We start from the raw sequence: 22,982 nt of genomic DNA, 5'->3' as shown, positions 1-22,982 counted from the left end.
TCCGCGGTTCTGTCTTGTCCTAATCGTTCCTAGACTATTTCCAGTTGATATATTTCTTTAACGAGGTTGATGATATTTATATCCCTTTATTCCTAGAGTAGCTTCTCCAGTTGGGAGACTACTCTTTTTTATAGTCAATCAGTTTTTTGTATCGTTGTTATGCTAACATGTCTGGGAAGGGTCTCATTGCTGCCCCTCCTCCAGTTTTTTTTTCTGTGCTATTCTAGCAATTTGATGAGATGGTATAGGTAAGTATAGCGCAGTGTAGTAAATCAGAATGCTCAGTAGTGAGCATATTATTTATTATATCATACATTGAGTAAATCCTGTATAGTGATTGGTTCAAGTAGCATCATGTGACCGAATATATTTCAACTATGATGTTGCGTGACGTCAGACCTCGATATATTTTTGGATATATCGAGGTCTGACGTCATTATTTCACAAAACTGGATATCTAGCTAAACCTATGAGCTAAACTCTCGGGCGTACCGGCCAGCGCGCTCTCTCTCCCGGGCAAGTCCAGCGATGCGTCGGCGCAGGCTCTAATCTGCGTTCCGCTGAGCGCGATATGGCTCGGAGAAAAGTAGGTAATTCAACTCAAGTAACCGGACTTTTAATAAATTATTAAAAGTAGGATATAAAACAAATATATCAGGCGTTTCATTCGAAAGCATAGTGGGAATTATTAATCCTCGGTTGGACTGGCAAAACTACTATATTTCCCTCGGGGCTTCGCCATAGTACTTGCCAGACCAACCTTGGATAAATAATTCCACTATACTTTCTCAAAGCCTGATATATTTGTTTACTAACAAGCTATACTTACCTATAACTCCCCACCCGTCCTCCCCAGCAGACTTCGCCCCTCCTTGGCTACGAAAGAGGAGGCTTATATGTGGTGAGCGGGTTTTATGGGTCTCGTTCCGTGACGGGTTTCCCGGGCTACCTGATTGCAGTTAGCCTCTTTCGGGGAGTTTTTTACCGGTGGCTATTCGAGTCAGGGTAACGATTAGCAATTTGATGAGATGGTATAGGTAAGTATAGCTTGTTAGTAAATAATATGCTCACTACTGAGCATTCTGGTCGTTCCATATCGGTAAGTGTGTGGACCAATGCGGAACAATGCTTGAAGCGTTGTTCCAAAATATTAGAATTTCTCAATTCCCGTCACAACGAATTTCGGGAATGTTGGCGTGAACTATTCGTAAACTTTACACAACCTCGTTGGGCCAAGTCGTGCTGTAGCATGGATTGCATGATTTCATGACTATTTCACGACAATAGGTGACGCATACTTCCTCCAAATCTCAGAAATGCTCGCTTAAAAAGCATACACATGCACATTTTGGCTTTAAGGAGCCACAATTCATGGAGTTCAATTTTATGCTCCAATGAATAATGATGAATTGAATGATGTGACAATATGTGAACGATTTGTGAATATTTTGTGAACCAGAAGGGACCATGGCACGAACTATTGACAACCTTCGTGGCCTGCATTGTCATGAACTGGCATGATAAAATCGTGCCAATGTGGGAACCAAGAAATCGTGCCATTATTAGATTGCTCTTACAGATCAAATGGTGACATGAATTTTTAGAGTTAAAGGTACAAAAGAGTGAAATTTCAGCCAGTATTTTCTCACTTTTAACTGTTCTACATGGACAAATTTTTTACAAAGTATGCGGCGCTTATTGTATTTAGCGCTATATAAATGTTGCATATTATTATTATTGTTATTACACAACACGTCGGCATGAGGATTTGAGAAGCATATTTATGCACATGTTTTGCATTATTTTTGTTGTGAAAGTGTTTGGTATATCTTCATATCGCGAATTCAACAACCCGTGAAAATGTTGTGACCGCAGTCGCAAAAAGTTTTGGACGCGAAAATAACAGCTCAGTTTGCATATGACTTGTCTTGGTTACTTGTTTTTTTATGTCATTTGATGTGAAATATAATCATTTTGAAGCAATTCATTGGTCGTCTAATGCCAATTCGTCCAATGCCAATTCTGTCCACTATCCACATGGTATAATTGCCAATTCGTCCACTAACCATTTCATCTAATAACCAGTTGGTCCAATAGACATTTAGTCCATATGGTCTAATTGGACTAAGTGTGAATTGTGCAAAATGAATGAAAATGAAATGAATATTAGACCAACTGGTTATGAGACCAAATGGCCATAGACGAACTGGTGATTAGACAAAGTGGTGAGTGGACGAGTTGGCAATAGATGAATGGCAATTTACTGATTCATTTATTTTCTTTTTAGTGTGGACTTTGATAATATTAATTGATAGCTGAATTAATAGCTTAATTCACTGACTATTGCAATCATATTATATTTGTATTTTTTTATTCTTTTTTCACTCTCATAATTACGATGTCATTATTTTTTCTCTGAACACACACCTCATCTCATCTTATGATTTTTTTCTTCTCATTTGGCTTTCTTTCTTCCTGCCCCTCTGTCTTTCTTTCTCTCTAATTTTCTCTCACCGTGCAGTCAAGAATGTACAGTTACCAGTCGAGCTGAGGTCAGAGGGCAAGGCTACACAGAAGAGTGGGGAACTCCATCTTGTCCTGGATGGCCTCAGTATATCCCAGGAAACCCTGACTGCACTAGGAGCAGTCACCCAAAATGGTGAGACACAAACCAATCTAACTGGGGGAGGGGGATAAATTACCTATTTCCTATCGTACTGAATTCAATTCAATTCAATTCAATTCAATGTTTTATTCAATTCCAATAAAATCAATACAGAGTATAGAATACAGTAATAACAAATACAATGTGCAATGTGCAATAATAAGGCAAGAAAATATAAGGTACATGTAAATCAAGTATTAAACAGATACAAATGACAATAAAGAGATACAATATTGGAATTAGGTGGTCATAAAAACCTATCAAGGTTTGTCGAGATAACCACCCTTACATAAAAAAATAAAATAAGCCAAATTGAAATTACAAATTTGATAAAATGCTCATTTAAAATTTAATTCAATAACTGAAATCATTTGATAATACATGTACATGTAATACTATAAACATAAGTTAAAACACCTTTAACCGCACAAACCCAATACATAAACACACAAAGGCAGTAAAAATCCTTGCTTTCACACACTATTGATTAAATATAGTTTCAATTTCCTGCTAAAAGCGTTCGTTGAACTGATTGATCTTATTTCTATTGGAAGATTGTTCCAAACAGCTGGAGCATGGTGTCTAAATGAGAATAATACATAATTTTTATTTACAGTCCATAAGTGATATTATTTTTGTTTCTTGTATTATAATCATGAATATTAACATTTAAATCAAGCATAGACGATATTGAATTATGGAGTATATTATGTTTATGTTTAAAAATTAATATTGCACAAAAGTAGGAATTGAGTTGATAGATATTTAGAACATTAAATTTCACGAAAAGTTCTTTAGTGTGGGCCAATCTGTGAGAAAATGAACATATTCGGATTACTCTTTTTTGTAAAATAAACAATCTTTCTAGTTTTGAAGGATATGTATTTGCCCACACTACATTACAGTAAGACAAGTAAGGCAAGATTAAGGTATTATACAAAGTTAAAAGAATGTGTTGAGGCAAGAAATCACTAAGTTTGCGGATGATACCGATATTCTTAGATATTTTATTTGTCACATCCATTATGTGATTATTCCATGAAAGTCTTTCGTCAATTAAAACGCCTAAAAACTTTGAGTTACTTACACGTTTGATAACTTGATTATTCATTTTAATATCTAATACTTCAATATCTTTTACTCTATTATGTCCATGATATAATATATAGTTCGATTTATCCATATTCAAAGAGAGTTTGTTATAGTAAAACCATGCGGTTACATGAGGTAATTCTTGATTCAAAACATTATTCAAAGATTGTAGTGTAGTATCAGAAACTAAAATATTGGTATCATCCGCAAATAACAAAAATTTCAATTTGTCTGAACATTTTGGTAAATCATTAATAAATATTAAAAATAATAGCGGTCCGAGGATTGATCCTTGGGGCACACCACATAAAACATTTAATGGTTCAGATAAAACATTTTTATATGATACGTATTGCACACGATTTAATAAATAATTCTGAAACCAACTTAATACATGACCCCTAATTCCATAAAACTGTAATTTGTGTAAAAGTATATTATAATCAATGCAGTCAAAAGCCTTGCTAAGGTCTAAAAATATTCCGATAGTGTGTAATTTTTTATTTAGTGAGTTGATAACATAATCATGTAAGTTAATTAGGGCCATTTCAGTGGAAACATTTTTTAAAAATCCATATTGCACATCATTTAAAAGAGAGTTGCAGTTAAGAAAATTATATAATCGATTATAAACAATTCTTTCTAAAATCTTTGAAAAATATGGTAGTAGTGAAATGGGACGATAATTAGAGACATCATGTAGATCACCTTTTTTATGTACTGGAATAACTTTTGAGATTTTCATTTTAGAAGGAACTATGGCAGAAGATAGTGATAAATTAAAAATATGACATAAAGGATGCAGAATGAATACAATCACTTTCTTGATTACAACTGGATTTAAATCATCGATACCACAACTACTGCTACATTTTATATTTTTAACAATATCAACTACTTCATTTTGATTCACTGGTTTAAAAAACAATGATTGCAAACACTTATTGGGTAAGAATTTGGCAAAATCTTTACTACTTGAGCAATTACCATTTAGGCAGAGACCAATTTTAACAAAAAAATTATTAAAAGTGTTTCCAATATCCTTATTCCCATATATAGTTTTACCATTATCATTAATAAAATCAGGCAGACTCTTAAATACATGTACAATGGTGTACATGTATTTAAGGTTTCCATTAATAAGCCTTGCTCCAGCTGGTTAGGGTTTTCTTTATGAATAAACATCCTGAGAATGGGGATTGCAATAAACTTTTCAACAAATTTGTCTATTTTTGTGGGGCACCCAGCATGCTGAAAGGCATGCTTAGTATTCGCTTGCATGGATGTTTTTTTGGATGTATGGATGTCTCTTGTCAACCATTTCACCATAAAAAGGTGAACCTGTTCACAGCCAAGGGGAGGGTGTGATAGCTTGTTGGTCCAGTGGCAACTTCTTAAATATGGAACTCAGAAAAAGTAACAATTGACAGCAGATTTTTAAGGGAATCAAAGTGAATTCCAATCTTCAATTTCAAGTTTTCCTTGGAACAATGGTAACATCAGTTCGAATTCAAATTCAAAACATAAAATATGGATATAAACATTCAATACAGAACATAGAAAATCAGTCATCAATTTCAACAAGGATCAAATATTCAATATATTCAGTAATGCAATTATACCTCCTGATCAATCAGCCATAAAGAATCATTTTATGCATCAGAATATAGCAAAACAGTTTTTAGAACTTGTAGGGGATACTGAAGTTAATGTTGACCGTTTAAAATGTCGTCCTGTGAGGTTCGCCCTGACTGATTCAACTTAACTAGGCATTACATCACAGATACACCTCTACGCCTGAGTAACCCTTTCACTCGACGGACATCATTACTATCGTCATAATACTGTCATGACATCAACGTCAACTCCAGACTCAACGCCATTTACAGATGATAAAATACCAAGGCATAAAAACTACCTATCCCTTATATAAGGTTTATCTTTATGCACTAAATAGCTATCGCATATGGCCATGCGTTTTATGTTACATGTGCACGACAAGCACAGAAATGATTAATGGTATAAAACTTGAAATAGATGTGCTACATGGGTATATTTGGTATCACATCAAAGGGAATCTTTATACCAATTACTTGAAAGAAAAAGAAATACATGAGATTACTTCATTTACCAGTAATTAGCAATTATGTAACATCAATTGTCCATTTTTGCATGGTGGTAGACGAGGGGAGCATGGATTTTTATTTCATTAAGAAACTAAATATGTAACATCACATTACCTAAATATGTAATAGTTTTGGGGTTCACTGGCTTATTCTTTGATCATAAGTGGGTCAAATTTGAACTTTTAAGTTTAAAGGATACCTATTAAGCTAATTAGTATAATTAATTGATGTAAATCATGAAATTAACACGATTGACATTGTGGCTGTCTGATGTATAGAAAATGAGGAGAGATAAAATATAGTTGTAGGTTACACCTTCAATAAAATTTAGAAGCTGCAAAAATTCCAAAAGGAAAAGCACAAACTAATTAAAGACTTCAGAGATAAATCAATCTATTGTTAATTATGACCTCATTTTGACAGTATAGACTGACAGTGATGACTTTGATGTGTCTGAATCTTCAGATTATAACAGATAGCCAGTACACCTTTTGTGCAATTTTGATTGCTGAAAACTTGTTTGTAGAAAAAAATCCCTCATCTGATGCTACATGTATTTACTCTTTTTTCTTAATGTTACATCACACTGCGTCTATGAATGGTGAATTATCGGATGGTCTAATACCACTTGGTCTACTTATCAGTTCGTCCAACTTCACATAGTCTAAACTCATTTCGTCTACAACCAGTTCGTCTAATATCCAATTCGTCTTATTCCCACTTGGTCTAATATCCAATTCGTGTAATTTCCATTTGGGCTAATAACCAGTTGGGCTAATTTTCACTTGGTCTAATATCCAATTCGTCTAATTCCCACTTGGTCTAATATCCAATTCGTCTAATGAGCAGTTGGGCTAAACCCATTTAGTCTAATTTCCAGTTGGTCTAACACCACTTGGTCTAATTTCCACTTGGTCTAATTTTCATTTCGTCTAATTGTCACATGGTCTAATGACCGTTTGGTCTAATATCCACTTGGTCTAATTTCCATTTAGTCTAATTTCCATTTGGTGTAATATCCAATTGGTCTAATTATCACTTGGTCTAATCGCCACTTGGTCTAATACCCAGTTGGGCTAATCGTCACTTGGTCTTATTCACACTTGGTCTAATGTCCATTTATTCTAACATAACATCATTCATTATTATGCATTTGATCTAGAATTAACAAATATACGCAGTGGATAAATACCATGCATCAGTTAATACATGTCGCCAGGATCCGGAAGGGTAGAGCCGGGGTAGGGCTGGTGGGCGCAAAACCTGCACCGTGAAAGACTATCGATGACGAGATAGACGCTCATCAAATGAATTATTCTAATCAACTGTAATTCTTATAATTAAGCATACATATCGATTATATAGATGATGAAAATCATATCATACTCATAATCATTACATCACTGCATGCACGGACGATACTTGAACTTAAAATGGATTGGCATGGTTCCCAGCCCATCAAGGAAATCGGGGATTTGTTTACATTTTTCCAGTCATTGTAAAACCAGGGAATTTTGATCTGCCCAAAAGTCGAATGCACGATAGTCAGTCAGACTGTTATATTTTGTTGTATATTAAAACAACATTCATTGAACGACATGTTATGGTGTTTTTTAAGTGTAGCCTCTTTTTCTACCGTACAAGTAGGCCTACTGGTATATACAATTAAAAACAATAATAGGCCTACACATAAAAAAAATACATGTAATTCACAGCAACAATTTAGAGGCATGAGAAACTGGGAATGGGTTTAAATAATTATCAGGGAATTTTCAAACTTCTGAGAGAAAAATCAGGGATTTTTGTTTTCTTGAAAAGCTGGGAACCCTGATTGGGTTAAGCCAGCCGTTAAGTATCTACAGTAGATCATATACATAGAGGAGGATAAATAAACATATTTTTTCCACCTCAATGATCGTATAACAGCGTTATTTAATGTTTTTCCCCAAATCAAAACATTCTCCACAGGCTTTAAAAATCCCCATATTTTTCAAAATTTGGGAATGGAAATATAGTCACTCTGACTGTACTCCAATATCGAGGGGCGGCGTGTGAAGATTCGGAGCCGGCGCGCGGAAAGTTACTTTAAAAATTTCACCAGAAAATTGAAAAAAAGTCACCATGCAAACTTTACAAATTAGACCAAATGGCATGTAGACGAAAGGAATGTTAGACTATCTGGAAATTAGCCGGAGTGGAAATTAGACGAAGTGGAAATTAGCCGAAATGGAAATTGGACCAACTGCACATTAGACCAACTGAATAATGGACCAAGTGAGGATTAGACCAACTGGTATTAGACCAACTAGTTTTAGACCAACTGACTATTAGACGAACTGGTATTAGACCAAATACAATTAGACCAAGTGACAATAAAATACATTAGCCAAAATGGCAATTAGACCAAATGAAAATTAGACCAAGTGACGATTAGCCCAACTGGGCATTAGACCAGGTGGCTATTAGACCAAGTGATCATTAGACCAATTGGCTATTAGACCAAGTGGTCATTAGACCAAAAGAGAATTGGACTAAGTGGTTTTATATCATATTCTATTACAACACGTGATAATAATGAACAAATCAAAATACAGAACCTGAAGAAATTGATAACAATTCAGTGAATCGGGAGGGAAACAAAAATACATATGTATATATAATTAAAAATAGAAATAAAAAATAGAAGAAATAAGAATAGCCCTTTCACAAGCAACCATAATTCTCCCTCCCTCCATACCCTGGAGAAATAAAGAAAAAATACAGCTAGAGAAACGAAGCAAAGATGAAAGCAAGGAAAGGGAAGAATAGCCGTCTCTCGGCACCCGGTACTCTGCCCAGATATCAAGATGTAGGACCTATTCTCCGCGATTTGAAAAGCAACGTGCATAACATCACAATTCTTATGATGGTCATTTCAAGAAGTTCCTTGGTTGTTTCCAAGTTATTTGTATTTGCATTTGAGGGACTGCGCAAATGTACACGCTTCTACCATGTCTACAGGAAATGAATGAAAAAAGTCGCAAATAGACTCCGCAGTTCAATCCGTATACCGCGTGAGACTCGCGCAGAGGCGATAGATATGAATATTCATGAGCAGGTATTGATGTCATTTGGTCTCAATTTTTTATGTCAATTCTAAAATATGCATCAAAAGAAAGCTCACTCGGCAAAACTTCTCTTCTTTATATAATTTTTGAGAATAAAAACAGTTCTTTCTGGCCATTGCAATATATTGTATGGACTCAGAACTTGTTTATGAATATTGTGAAAAGCGAAGAGTGAAATATCAAAGAAAGTTTTGAAATAAACCAATGTCACAATATACCTTTAATTTTTTTCATCCATCTGGTAGAGCTACATGAGGGTCACCAAACTTCCACACAGAATTTTAACAAATTTTACTAGAAAATTATTTATGCTCATTTATGCAAAATTTAGTCATAAATCACAAAAAAAGCCTTTTCTCCTTCATTTGTTGATCAATTTCAGTTTTAATTGATAGCTCTAGGTGGGGATAGAAAATTTTAAATTTTGAAACTCATTAAATATGCTACTTTATTCATATTTTTTTCACCAAAAAAATGTGTTTTACCTATTTGTTGACTGATTTTGATTTTTTTGTTCCATCTGAGAGCCATATGAGGTTCACAAAAGTTCTACACAGAATTTAGAAATTTTGACCAGAAAATTATTTTTGCTAATTTATACAAAATGTATTCATAAATCACAAAAAATGCTTCTCTGTCATTTCTTCTTCAATTTATGTCACCAATATAATTCACAACAATGTTTACTGGGCTGAAATTAAAAAAATTGTGTTAAATTCCATTTGCAAGATGCAAGATGAGCTCCACATCATTGATGTGCTTGTTGTTAAATAGGCTTTGACGAGTTGATGGCATTGCAAAGTATTGGGGGGCGGAATGTGGCCGGCTGATGTTCAAGGAACAGTTAGGACTGGATCTGAACAACTTTTTAGTTGACTCATGGGGGTTTGGCTTAAGTTTAATACTTGTTATGAATTTTTTTTAGGTCCGTCATCACAAGTGAATGGAGAAGTATCGGGTGGAGTTGAGGGAATGACTAATGGACGATCAGATGGTCGGATAGCTGCCCTAGCCAACGCTATGTCTGGAACACAATCAGACTCTGGTGGTAGTGCCAATAATTCTCCCTCATCATCCTCTGGAGCTAGGAGACGGGCTGGTCCTCCTAGGCCATCACAACCTCCATCCAGAGACAGTAGACCCACTCCTGGTAACAATATTAGCTGTTCATTATTGGCTTATGCTAGTTTTAAACTTATTCTAAAGTCATTTCAAATGTTACTGTTTTGGAATTGGCAAATGGAATTTTCAAGAGTTGGCTTTTAACCTGTTGCAGGGCGCGACAAAACCACTTGCCCGGGGCAGGTGAAAATGACGTGCGGGCAAGCATTTCTCAAAGTCAATCGCCCGATCGGGCAAGTGGTTGTTTTGGAAATAAAATATCAGTAGACCCTCTACATTTCAATATCATTTGGATAATCACATCTATCTCTCAGATTATGTCAAACCAGTAAAAAAAAACAGTGGAAACTGATATAAAAACAGTGCCAATTACCAATAATTTATCGCCAGGTACCTCGTTCGAAAAACCGTGCCATCCCATCTTACGTTCTATGTGTGCAATGACTGCGCATGTGCTACTTGAGCAATTTGCAAAAAAACTCACCAAAAGTTGCTAAAATTTCACATTTTGCAAAACTCCCTGAAATGGCCATCTATTTTCCATAATACCTTGAAAATGTTTTGATAGTTGGAAACTACTGAAAAATGAAGAATATTCAGCTCTTTCTTGACTCTCTTTCTTTACTCTGATTTATGATGATGTACTCGGTAAATGCTTTTTATTATTGTGGTCCCACATGTAGACTTTCATGTTGACCAAGTGTAAAACGATCAAACGATACGAACAAACGATACGATCAACGATCAATTTTGCAACACCATGAAAAAACCCCATGAAAGTCTACATGCGGGACTACAATAAAAAAAAATATTGACCGAGTGTAACATCATAAAATGATGAAGAAAAGACTAGAGAGAGGTGAATATTCTTAATTTTCTTTATAGTTTCCAACTAATTTTTAAAAAAATTCCAGGAAATATAGAAAATAAATGACCATTTCATGGATTTAAAGATGCAGAATGTGAAATTTTAGCCACTCCACTTTTTTTTTTTTTTTACATCATAAAACAATCTTTTTCAGAGTCAATAAAGAGCTGAATATTTTTCACTGGCTTTCTTTATAGTTATCAACTAAATCAAAACAATTCTAAGGAAATATGGCAAACAGATAACCATTTCATGGATTTAAAGATGCAAAATATGAAATTTTAGCAACTATGCAGGTGAGACAAAAACACCCCCGTCCAGTCAGATGGCAGGTCCCAAGAAAGTGGCTTCTTTCATCCAAGTGATATTCATGACTTGAGATGTTTTGCATATTTAATGAGCTTGATGCGGACCATAACACCTCTTTTCATTCGGTCATTGCTGCTCTAATTGTGCATCCAATTTCATGAATTTGGTATCATTGTAAAGAAAAAGAATCATTCTTTCAGGTCATGTGTTTGAATTTATTCAAAGATTTTGTAATATAGGTTAGTATTTTGATCTAAAATATGCTACAAAATAATTATTTTCACCTGACAAAAGCTGCTATTTTCACACTTTATTTTCGTTTGAGCCCAAATGATTTTTAGATCATGATAAAGCTGGATATGTATGCTTTAAAATGGTTTAGGTTTCAAAATAAGAATTGGTTTAATAGGGTCAAGATCACACTTTTCATTAGCCAAGTACATAAAGCAGCTTGAAAACAAGAATACTGCACTCTGATTGGTCAAAGAGACCACACACTGGCAAATTCCAACGGTTCCAGCGCCTGGGTTCATGGGAAGGTCATACTTCCCATGTGGTAATCTCCTCAAATACCCTGCGCCTGTTGTTCTGTGAACCTTATCCAGCCAATCAGAACTCTGGATTTCATGCAAGTACAAAATTTCAGAAATCATGTCTTGTACCTTGGTGGGAAAAGTGTGATCTTGACCCGATTAAAAGGTGCCGCATATCAAGAGTGGCATTGTGAGAAAGAACAGAAGTTCAGCTTTATGGTGATATAGATATCATTGAGGCTCAAAATAAAAAGTTTTGCACAATTTGCAAAAGAAAACAGAGGAAGAAAAATCAGTTTTGAGGCACATTTTCAGGCCAGAAATTTACTTATTTAACAAAATATTGTATACAAAATAAATGACCAATATGAAAGAGTAACATTTACTCTATCTGATGGTGCAATAATATTTAATTTAACTTGAGGTTAAAACAGGTAAATTCTTAGAGAAAGACAATCTCACAAATCACGAGATTTTGCAAGAAGGAGGATTTAGCCACGAGATGATTTGGATGAATTTGGCCTTTTTGCTCATTAGCATAGGGACCTGCGGTCTGACTGCGTCAATGAATTGACTCGTTGATATCAAAACATGTGAAAATTTTGTCCAGTTTGAGGCTCAGCCATGGTGCACAAAAATCACTTTCCGTGGTTGGATATCAATCAATCTTAATATTTCTGACATTTTTATAATCTGTGGCAAAAAGAAGCTGCTGAAAACTGCTTATCTAATAAAAGAGAGCCAATGGAGTAAATTAGAAAGTCAAAAAAGGGGCCTAAGCTTTCGATCCTAGCAGAATCTTCGTCGGAGGCAAAATGACAAACATATAAAGTGGAACAACCATAATATAGACCACAAACAAGCTACAGCAACAAACAAGAAAACACTAAAATACAAATACAGAAAATCAAACATATATGGATAAAACAAGACAAATTAGATAAGGAGGATCACATGGGAGTGATACAACAACAGAATAGGAGATCAATGGCAAAAAGAAGCTGCTGAAAACTGCTTATCTAATAAAAGAGAGCCAATGGAGTAAATTAGAAAGTCAAAAGGGGCCTTATAATCTAGAGCAGGGGTTCTCAAATGGTGGCGCGCGCGCCACTTGTGGCGCACCGAGCCTTGCGGAGTGGCGCTTGGGAGCAGGTATAAAAAAAAAAACGAGAGTAAAAATAAGGAAAAATTTGTGATAAAAAATGTATCTACCAGTAACCTGGAAATAAGGATTTGGTGATCATTTTAATACAAAGAGAAAACAAAAACTCTTTACTTGACACTTAATTGCTAATTGATTTCCTCAAATTTTGTCCAATTTAGCACTCGATAACCCCTATTATGGAGGGTCGATGATGTTCTCCTTTTTATTTATTCTATGCTGTACAAAGTTTATGTGCCACACAAGTGATTTGAAAACTCCGTTTGTAGGATTTCTCTTTCAACGGCGAGAAATTTTCCATTTCCAGAGTATACGTTTTGGTTAAGAGTTAAACATCAAATAATATGATATTCAAAGTACATCCTGATCAAAAAAAGATTATGAATTTGGGACACAACAAGCAGAAACTTTGTTTCCGGAGCCGATTAAAATCCGAAGTTGTAAAAGTGAAAAACATGTATGGTCAGATGTATTGCCTGCCGTGATTGCCTGCATGCACTCTTGCTTAACACGAGTTGTAGAGAGAGAGAGATCGAGAGGGGCATGAGTTTGGGGCGTTAGTGCAGTGCAACGCCTAATTTTCAGCCCTTGCAAAATCGGGGAATGTAACTTCAGCCACTGGCGTACAGATGGGGGTGGGGATTGGGGGCCCCCCAAGTGTTTCACGGCCCAAAAAAAAAGGAGAAAAGGAAAGGGAAAGAGTGGAACATTGTATTATTTTCTTAATATTATGTCAAAATATAGATTTTTGTATTGAAAAGTTCAATATTTTTGCTTCAGCTGCCATATCTTGCCCCTTCGTGTTTTTTTTACTCATTACGCCACTTGCTTCAGCCAATAGATCTGGTGCAAAACAGTTTGAACTAGTGGTATCATTGGTATGTTGTGAAAAAGTCACTGGTAATTTTTCTTTTAATATTAATATTGTGTAGTTTCAAAAAGCTTTCGAACGAATTAACCATAAAATACTTATCGATAAACTTGTTCACATTGGTATCAGTCGCAAAGTTGTCAATTGGATCAGATCATTCTTGTGTCAAAGGCAACAAAGAGTCAAAATAGGTCAAATTACATCTGACTTGTTATGAAAACTAAAGAAATGGTGATAAATTTTACTAAGATGGAATTGACACACGCATTAACTACTGATTGCGTAATGCTGGATCATGTAAATGAAACAAAATTGTTAGGAAATAGGATTATGGATAAACGACTGATAAACGACTGCACAATTTCTCCTGGGTCCAGTAAAACAAAGGTTAGCAATTAATTGTACGCTTGATTTTCACGATTGACTGTACATTGTAGTCAATGGAATTAATCGTAGAAAACTGTTCGACGATCATTGCTAAGCGTTGTGTTACTGGTCCCTGGTTCAATTACGCAGAGCAGGCCTTTCTCGTAATGAGCTATACTACAAAGCCTGTATACGTTCTGCTCTTGAGTATGCCTGTGAAGTATTCCATGGGGGCTAACAAACAATCAAGATTACTGGAGTCTGTACAAAAACGAGCAGTGCATATAATCATCCCACAATTATCTTATACTGATGCATTTAAAGAATGGCACTTCGAATTATTATCCGAACGTAGGAAAATCATGTGTGAAAAGTTTTTTCTCCAACTGGAAAAACCAGTGGCCTGTAACACAAAGCATAGCAATGATCGTAGATTGATTGCATTGACTACAATGTACAATCAATTGTGAAAATCAAGCATATGATCAATTGCTAACCTTTGTGTTATGGGACCCTGATCACATTTTGAACAACCTCTTCCCATTAAAGAAGGAAGATAAGTATGAAATTAGAAACAGAAAAAACAATTTCCCTCACCAATGTGTAAAACAAAATGGAACAAGCAGAGTTTTATCCCTTATTGGTGTTTGTACAACCTTAAATAGCAAGTGTAGTCTCTCACAGGTTAGACATTGGAATGATCTATTGATAAGACCCATCTTGTGACCTAAATTTGCTAAATTTGTATATTCAAATATTTTGTATTTCCAAAATCTACTTTCAAATTAAATTTGTTTATATTGAAAGGGCGATTATGTGCAATAAAACCCAAATTTTCGAGGTCAATTATTTATTTTATTCTCTTTTCCTTTTTCCTCTTTTCTCCTCTTTTGTTTTCCCTTTTCTTTTTTTCTTAACTCCCCTTTTATTACTTTTTCCTCTGTCTTTTTACCTCTATTTCCGCCTTTTGTTCTCCCTTTTTTGTTTTACCTTTGTCTTATTCCTCTTTTCCCTCTTCCTTTTCATCTTTTTTTCTTCCTTTTTCCTTCTCTTCTTCATATTCTTCTTCTCCTCTTCTTCTTTTTGCTTTTTTTCTCCTTTTTTCTTGTTCTTTTATTATTCTCATCTGTCACACCCTTTTCTTCTCTTTTTGTTCTTCTGATTAATTTTGTTCTTATTACAACTTGTATCCCCTTCATTCTCATTCACATTTGACTATCCACTATTCCACTTTACCATATAATTACATGTACTTCCAAACGATTTGGTTTACTTTTTAAATTACTATTTGAGTTACATAGGTCCGCTTTGAAGAAATACTGTTCAGATTCTTTTCTACCTCCTAGTTTCATTTGAGTATATTGTTAACTTTTTAGATATTCTGTTTGTATATTTTTCATGTCCCTGCTTCTTCTTTATCATATTCCTATTTCATTTTCCTGTTATATTTCTTCCTCTTCACATTTCTTCCTTTTTCTTTCTGTATTTATCTTTGCTGATCATTGCCCTTTCATTCTGAATAATTAACGTACAGTATATCAGATGCATTTCCAATCGCCATTAAGTATTTAATTGTATGTGTAATTGTGTATCTAATTGTGCCATTTTTATTATTGTCAATAATCCAACTGTGATGGTTGCAATGAATAAATAAATTATCTGGGCTCTCTCTCCAAAATTAGAACAGCTACCAAGATGCTTTGTACATGTACATGTCCATGTAGCTGATAGTATGGGGAATCAATTGGACTCATTTGGATTTTTTTTTCCAGGAAGAAACAAAAGGCCGTATCGATGCTGAAAGGCGAGTTGATGAAACAAGCCCTTCCGAATTTCACAGTTTTTTGGGGTGCTGCTCGTACAGACAACTCGCTCAATGGAGCAATGTAACTGGCTATAGGTCACAGCGTTACGTAACTCTCACACACTGCATTTACACGCTGCTAATGCAGTGTCAACGGACTTTGAGCTCAGACTGAATCCCCTAATGTTAATTAAAGGCATAAAAACTTACTTGCCAACCTAATTTCTGCATTTTTTTATTGGATCTAATCTAATATGATAATTAAAAAAAATTGTAAAATCAATTAATCACTCAGCTACATGATGGAAACAATATGTTAACTTGATTGAAGTCTCCGAAACACTCTGTGAACCCTAGTAGATCCACTGAAAGACAAGCTTCGGCATTTCATCACTTTGTTTATGCATCATGGATGTTCTTTTCTGATTTATATTATAGCTTTCGTTTGAAAGTTGAATGTCTTATTGGCAATAAGGCGTTAGAACATGTTGTCTTTGTCTAACAGTTAACATTCATGAATTACATTTTCACCAAGACATTAGTTTGTTTGATTTTGTTTACAATTAGTCCTATCATTGATTATGCCATTTGAAAAAGGTAGATTTCTAAAATTGATCAACTTTTAATTAATGGATTTGTATAGTGCTAACATGACTGAAGTCTCTGAAACACATACTTATGTTAACTGAAGCCTCCCCAAACACACATATGAGAAATTTACAACTTTATTTGATATCCAATTCCTTCAGGATTTGTGTTAGTAATTAGCCTTCATGGAGTAGTATATGTATAATAGTTTTTGCTTTCTTTTCTTCCTCTCGGAAGACATGTAATTTTTAACACTTCGATGTCAAAATACAAATTTTTTGTTAAATTTTAAAAATAATAATCCGCTCATATACAGTGTGTATAAAAAAAAGTTTAATCTTTGAAAAAGCCCTGGGAATTAAAAAATATACAACATGTGGGTAATGTTTTCACATATATTCTTGGATGTGGGTCTCATCTATCCAATGATAGTAAAAGGTTTGACAGACTGTTACACTTGAGTGAGCACTGTCCATTTTTGTGAAGCTCGCAGAAATGCTTGTTTTCACGCTGTGTCAAGGGGAAAAGGCGAAAACAAACGAAACCGTGCAGTACATTTGTCATACATTTCCCTTACTCTTTTAGTCAATTGAAATAAAAACAGATATATTCAAGCATTTTGTAACAATTTTCCCACCCAAATTGAAATTTTAACACTTAGTAAGCACAACCTTTACCCTTTTTGTGCCAGCTGGATCTGTGGACATAACTGAATCTAAACAAAGTTTATATCAGACATCTCCAGCATTTTTTCACTAAGTTTTTATCATTTTAAGTGGGTTTACATTTCATTTTTCATTTAATACTTGTTTCTCCACACTTTTCCCAAGCTTGACAATGATTAACAAAATGAAAATCAAGCCTAAGCCATTTCATGTAAATCACAGCTCAGTGTAAAGCAAATATTGTCACGATGGCCTCGGTGTGTGGGGGAGTGGGATGGGGCGAAATGCCACTCTTCGAAGTGTTTTGGGCAAGGAAACAAGTTCAAATATGTAAAAATTATTTTCAAATCAATTTTACTAGCTAAATTCCATGTGTTCTTCATGATTAAGGTCTACTTTTATTCGCATAACTATTTCAAAGTTCTGCGCGAATCATTTTTCACTAACTTTTCAAAAGTAAGTGGTGCTCACTCAAGCGGAAATATTTTTTGACAGTTACATCGTCATTTGCTTAAATGGATCTGTACCAATGTTAAAATGTGGAAAAATCTTCAGGATATTACAAATGTATAATTTTACAGGATTTTTTTCTAAGTGTAATTTTTTTGATACGCACTGTATAGCACTTAATTCCACTTGTTCATACATGTTACTCACAAAATGATCTATTCGTCATGAATGATTTGAAGAACTCCTCAATGCTGCATAACTTGTTGTAACAATATGCAGTCCCTCATGATATTAACAGAGGTTGTTATTCTTTAGCTTCCTATGTCATAAGATGACATGTTTTTTACAAAAACTGAGATCAAGATTAAGCAATAAACAACATAACCTTTCCAGGTCACAAGAGTGCTGGCGAAACATTAAAATACATTAGAAATAAGTAAAACAATAAAATACATATGGCCATGTTTCTTGAACCTGCCCACAAAAACGTAGTGGTGCGCAAGACATATTTTTCCATGTGTTAGAAACTGTTTCCATGGTAATGGCATACGGCGGGGGTATAAATGACCTCTACTGATAGTTCTAGTTGTATATGGGGATGATTTTCTATGAATGTTCAAATCAATGTAATATTGCTCATTATTACATATTCTTAAGTTTCCTCTTCCACTTTTGATAGCACCAAGATCATCAACGAATTCAACCACATGGTCAACCACCACCACAACCACTACTGCTGCATCTAACGGTAATCGAAACTCAACCGCCCCCACCACAACCATGGCCAACAGACCACTCCCTTCACTTCCTCCTGTCACAGCACCAGCTCCAGGGGCCGCAGGAGCAGCTTCTGGAGCTAGTGTAGGAGCAGCGGCAGCTACTGCAGGTCAAACAGGGGCAGGAGCAGCACCTCCACCAGCAGGACCACCTCCGGCAGCAGGTGCATCAGGAACGGCAGCAACACCCCCTCAAGGGGCTCCTCCTGGAGCAAACCAACCTTCTGCAGGTGGACCTCCTGGAAGGAATGTAGACCTCAATAATCAACCTCTACCTTCAAAGTAAGTCAAACAACCCTTCTCATTCTTAGTGTTCTTTGTCAATGGGATAGTAGGCATTACAAAAAATGTTGCAGGGCATACAATTTTTTTTCTTGTTGCATGACAGCAAAGAGTACGAACCAATTTAGTCGTTAAAAATTATAGCATGTAATTATTTGTCCAAGTTTTTCATACCAGGCAGAGACAAAACTTAAATGTATGTAATGGGTTTGTCTACGCAACCTAACAAGAAGCATATTATTGCACTGGAATCATACATGGGGCTTATATTTCTGAACTCAAAGACAAATATTGCATTTGTTGACCAGATCTTTTATATTGATGTTATTGCTTTTCTTGTTTCAGTTGGGAGATGAGGTTAGACCAGCACGGGAGACCATATTATGTGGATCATAACACACAGACAACTACGTGGGAGAGACCCATGCCTTTACCATCAGGGTAAGTTGAAGGTTACTCAGCTTCTGATATTATTTTCTCAGAATGGCTGATAGGAAATATGAAAAATTCACATCAATCCATCAATGCTAAGTTTTAGGAAATGGGGGCAACGGAATTAACAAAAAACTTCTTGCAGTGAACAAAATTGAAATGCCTATTGAAAAGCTACTTGAATAATGACATTTATTTGACTGATAGCAATTTTGCTGTCGATTGATAAAAGGACGCTACTCTGTGGAATGATTTTCCTAGTAAATTAGGAAAATGTCTCATTGTTTTATATGGAAAAATATAGAGTTACTTGTTTTTTAAATGTCCATATTTAACAAGAGCTAATTTCAATTATAGGAATTAGGGAAGAATAAACTCACCATCCAATAGAAAATAAGAATCTACCGAGGATCATTATTACCTTTTAATACCGGATGCTATTGAGAGCACATGAGTGCAACACTCCAGAGCTCTTGTTCTTCTCATCCAATCTGTTGTTTTACTTTGTGTGTTTTAAAGGGATGGTCCGGGCTGAAAGTATTTATAGCTTAATAAATAGAGGAGAATTCACTGAGCAAAATGCAGAAAATTTCATCAATTCTGATAACAAATAACAAAGTTATTGAATTTTAAAGTTTAGCAATATTTTGTGAAAACAGTCGTCATGAATATTCTTTAGGTAGGCTGATGATGTCACATCTCCACTTGTTCTTTTGTATTTTATTATATGAAATTAGGTTTATTCAAATTTTTTCCTCCAAGAACTAGAAAAATCGGATTGACAACTGATTTAGTGCATGAGATATTTATTGCTGCAACTTATTTCAATATAAGGGAGACATATTATTCACACAAGTATGAAATAATGAAAAAAATATGATTTTATGTAATAACATAAAAGAAAATGGAAAGTGGAAAGTGGAGATGTGACATCAGACCACCTAATGAATATTCATGATGGCTGTTTTCACAAAATATTGCTAAACTTTAAACTTCAATAACTTAATTATTTGTTATCTGATTTTGATGAAATTTTCGGCATTTTGCTCAGTGAATTCTACTCTATGTATTAAGATATAAATATTTTCAGCCCGGACCATCCCTTTAAGATTACAACCAGCTGATAGATATGCCAGGACTTTGGTAGACCATTTCTGGAACGAATCAGCAAGTTTGAAGCGAGTTATTTCCTTGGTATATTTTCTATAACATTGCCTTATCCTGTGACTGAGTCAGGAGGCCATGCTTGGATCACTTGTGCATGTATGCTATTTGCTCCTGACTTGAACTTAAATACAATACTTGAACCTATTGCTCCTCTCACACAATGGGCTGCATTCAACTCTTACTGGTAGTAATGGGTCTTCAAGTTTGTTTGAATGAACCCTGGACATACAATATTCAGTCCTTAAATAGTAACTTTGTTCAGCAGCCCCTTATTAGGAAGCACTTTCTTAAGAGAAGAATTCTTTACAATTTCAATAGCTATGCTGCCTTCCAGATTGAAGTAATGAAAGCTGGAGATATTCATATTCCTGGGCCTACCACTTATGTTCATGAAGAGACATCATACACTCATGCACAGCATAAGTACATAAGTCTTGAGAGTCCAATTACTATCCAGAAGGACTGTAACAGACGGCTACCACTTGATGTTTATTCTATCATCAAGTCTCTTAGACTTTAATCATCAAATGGCAACTCGAAGAGGAACCAGAGGTGGTCGACAGACAAGGGCGCAATTTCAAATTAGAACCTCATCACCCTTCCAGTCTTCTCAACATGTCCACAATATGCATGAGTCACTTACCCTTTCTTCATCAGATGCAGACAAGGCAAAGCAGCATATGCCTGTTGTTGAATTTATGCCTAGACACGACCAGCTTACCAAGCACTCGGGAAGCCACAGCAGAAGTATCAGCAATCTTGTGGAGATACCACGATCACACATCAGTTCTGTTGGACAGGACTCACTCACACTTTGTACTGACAACTTAAAGGTCATTGAGAAGTAAGTCAGGAGCAGTACTTGACTATGTTTGTGACAGCAATACAGATATACATGTATACGCGATAACCGAAACGTGGCTTACAGAGAACAACGCCGCAGTCATTGATGACATTGTCCCTTCAGGCTACAAATTCCTGCATCATCCGCGGGCTGGTCGCGGAGGTGGAGGAACAGGTCTCCTTTTCAAAGACTCCATTGATGTCCATGTGGTAAAGGCTGGAGAAACAAAGTCATTTGAATTTGCAGAATATCACATCTCTTGGGATCATTTCAGCTTAGACTTTTTAATTTATACAGACCACCATATTCTGAGAATCACTGCATCCCCATCTCTACATTCTTATCTGAATTCAGCGAGTTCATACAACCTCATCTGATGTCAAATATTCCTATTATTTTGACTGGGGACTATGATATTCATGTTGATGTCACCAATAATTCTGACTCAAGATTGTTTCGAGATTTGTTAGATTCTCTTGGATGTGTTCAACATTTTAAAGTAGCTACTTATGTATTAGGTCATACCATAGATTTTATCATTACTCACCGGTCTGATGATATAATTTTAGAGCAACCTTGCTCAGACTCCTTGGTGTCTGACCACATGTCTTTTTTTTTGTACCCTTAACCCTAATAAGACTGGGGGGGGGGGGGGTCTGAATCAGCCCCCTCGACATTTTTCGCAATAAATCTGCCACACATAATTTTTTAACCACGTCGCTGGCTGACTTTTTACTTTCAAGCCTTGTGCAAAATTGCGACCATCGGGTACGTGGTTCCGAAATTACGCAACATTTCGTAGGTGCATGCAGACCAAAAATTTCTCTAAAACGTGAATTTGTGTACATATTCAATCTAAATAGTGTTTTTATTCAAAATTCATATGGATGTTGAGTAGTAAATTGAAACTTAATGACAGCAAAACTGAGTTTATTATCATTGGAACATATTGACAAGTGTCAAAACTAAACATTAATTGCATAAACGTTCGAAATACTGTAGTAAAGCAGTCAATGGTTGCAAAAAACCTTGGTGTCTGGTTTGATTCTCAGCTTAACATGGTAACACATATATCCAAAACATGCAAAACTGCCTTCTATCATTTTTGTCTCGCCTGCATAGCAGAGCGAGACTATAGGCTCGGCTTTTCCGATGGCCGCAGCGGCGTCAACATCAAATCTTAACCTAAGGTTAAGTTTTTGAAATGACATCATAACTTAGAAAGTATGTGGACCTAGTTCATGAAACTTGGACATAAGGTTAATCAAGTATTACTGAACATCCTGCACCAGTTTCAGGTCACATGACCAAGGTCAAAGGTCATTTAGGGTCAATGAACTTAGACCATGTTGGGAGAATTATTTTCAAAATCTTAACCGAAGGTTAAGTTTTTGAAATGACATCATAACTTAAAAGGAAATGGATCTAGTTCATGAAACTTGGACATAAGGTTAATCAAGTATTAGTGAACATCCTTCCTGTGTTTCAGGTCACATGACCAAGGTCAAAGGTCATTTAGGGTCAATGAACTTTGGCCAAGTTGGGGGTATTTGTTGAATTACCTTCATAACTTTGAAATTTATGGATCTAGTTCATGAATCTTGGACATTATATTAATCAAGTACCACTGAATATTTTGTGCGAGTTTCAGGTCTCATGACCATGGTCAATGGTCATTTAAGGTCAATGAACTTTGGCCGTGTTGGGGTCTTTGTTAAATTACCATCCTAACTCTGAAGTTTATGGATTTGTT

At 35.4% G+C, this 22,982-nt stretch overlaps 1 protein-coding gene and 1 pseudogene across 1 annotated transcript in view; both read left to right on the top strand.

Annotated features, from left to right (window-relative positions):
- Positions 1–2,526: 2,526 nt before the first annotated feature.
- The window catches only part of LOC129254214 (E3 ubiquitin-protein ligase Su(dx)-like), a 57,411-nt gene continuing 36,955 nt past the window's right edge, over positions 2,527–22,982 (top strand). The window contains exons 1-4 of the mRNA XM_064094860.1: positions 2,527–2,659; positions 9,916–10,140; positions 18,408–18,786; positions 19,132–19,227. Of these exons, the coding sequence (XP_063950930.1) occupies positions 9,963–10,140; positions 18,408–18,786; positions 19,132–19,227 (653 nt within the window). The 5' untranslated portion in view covers positions 2,527–2,659; positions 9,916–9,962. The remainder of the gene's footprint in view (positions 2,660–9,915; positions 10,141–18,407; positions 18,787–19,131; positions 19,228–22,982) is intronic.
- Positions 20,546–21,857, top strand: LOC135153328 (uncharacterized; annotated as a pseudogene).

Source organism: Lytechinus pictus, chromosome 2, assembly GCF_037042905.1.
Source record: "Lytechinus pictus isolate F3 Inbred chromosome 2, Lp3.0, whole genome shotgun sequence".
In the NCBI taxonomy this organism is placed as follows: domain Eukaryota; kingdom Metazoa; phylum Echinodermata; class Echinoidea; order Temnopleuroida; family Toxopneustidae; genus Lytechinus; species Lytechinus pictus.
This window is presented reverse-complemented; position numbering and strand designations above follow the sequence as displayed.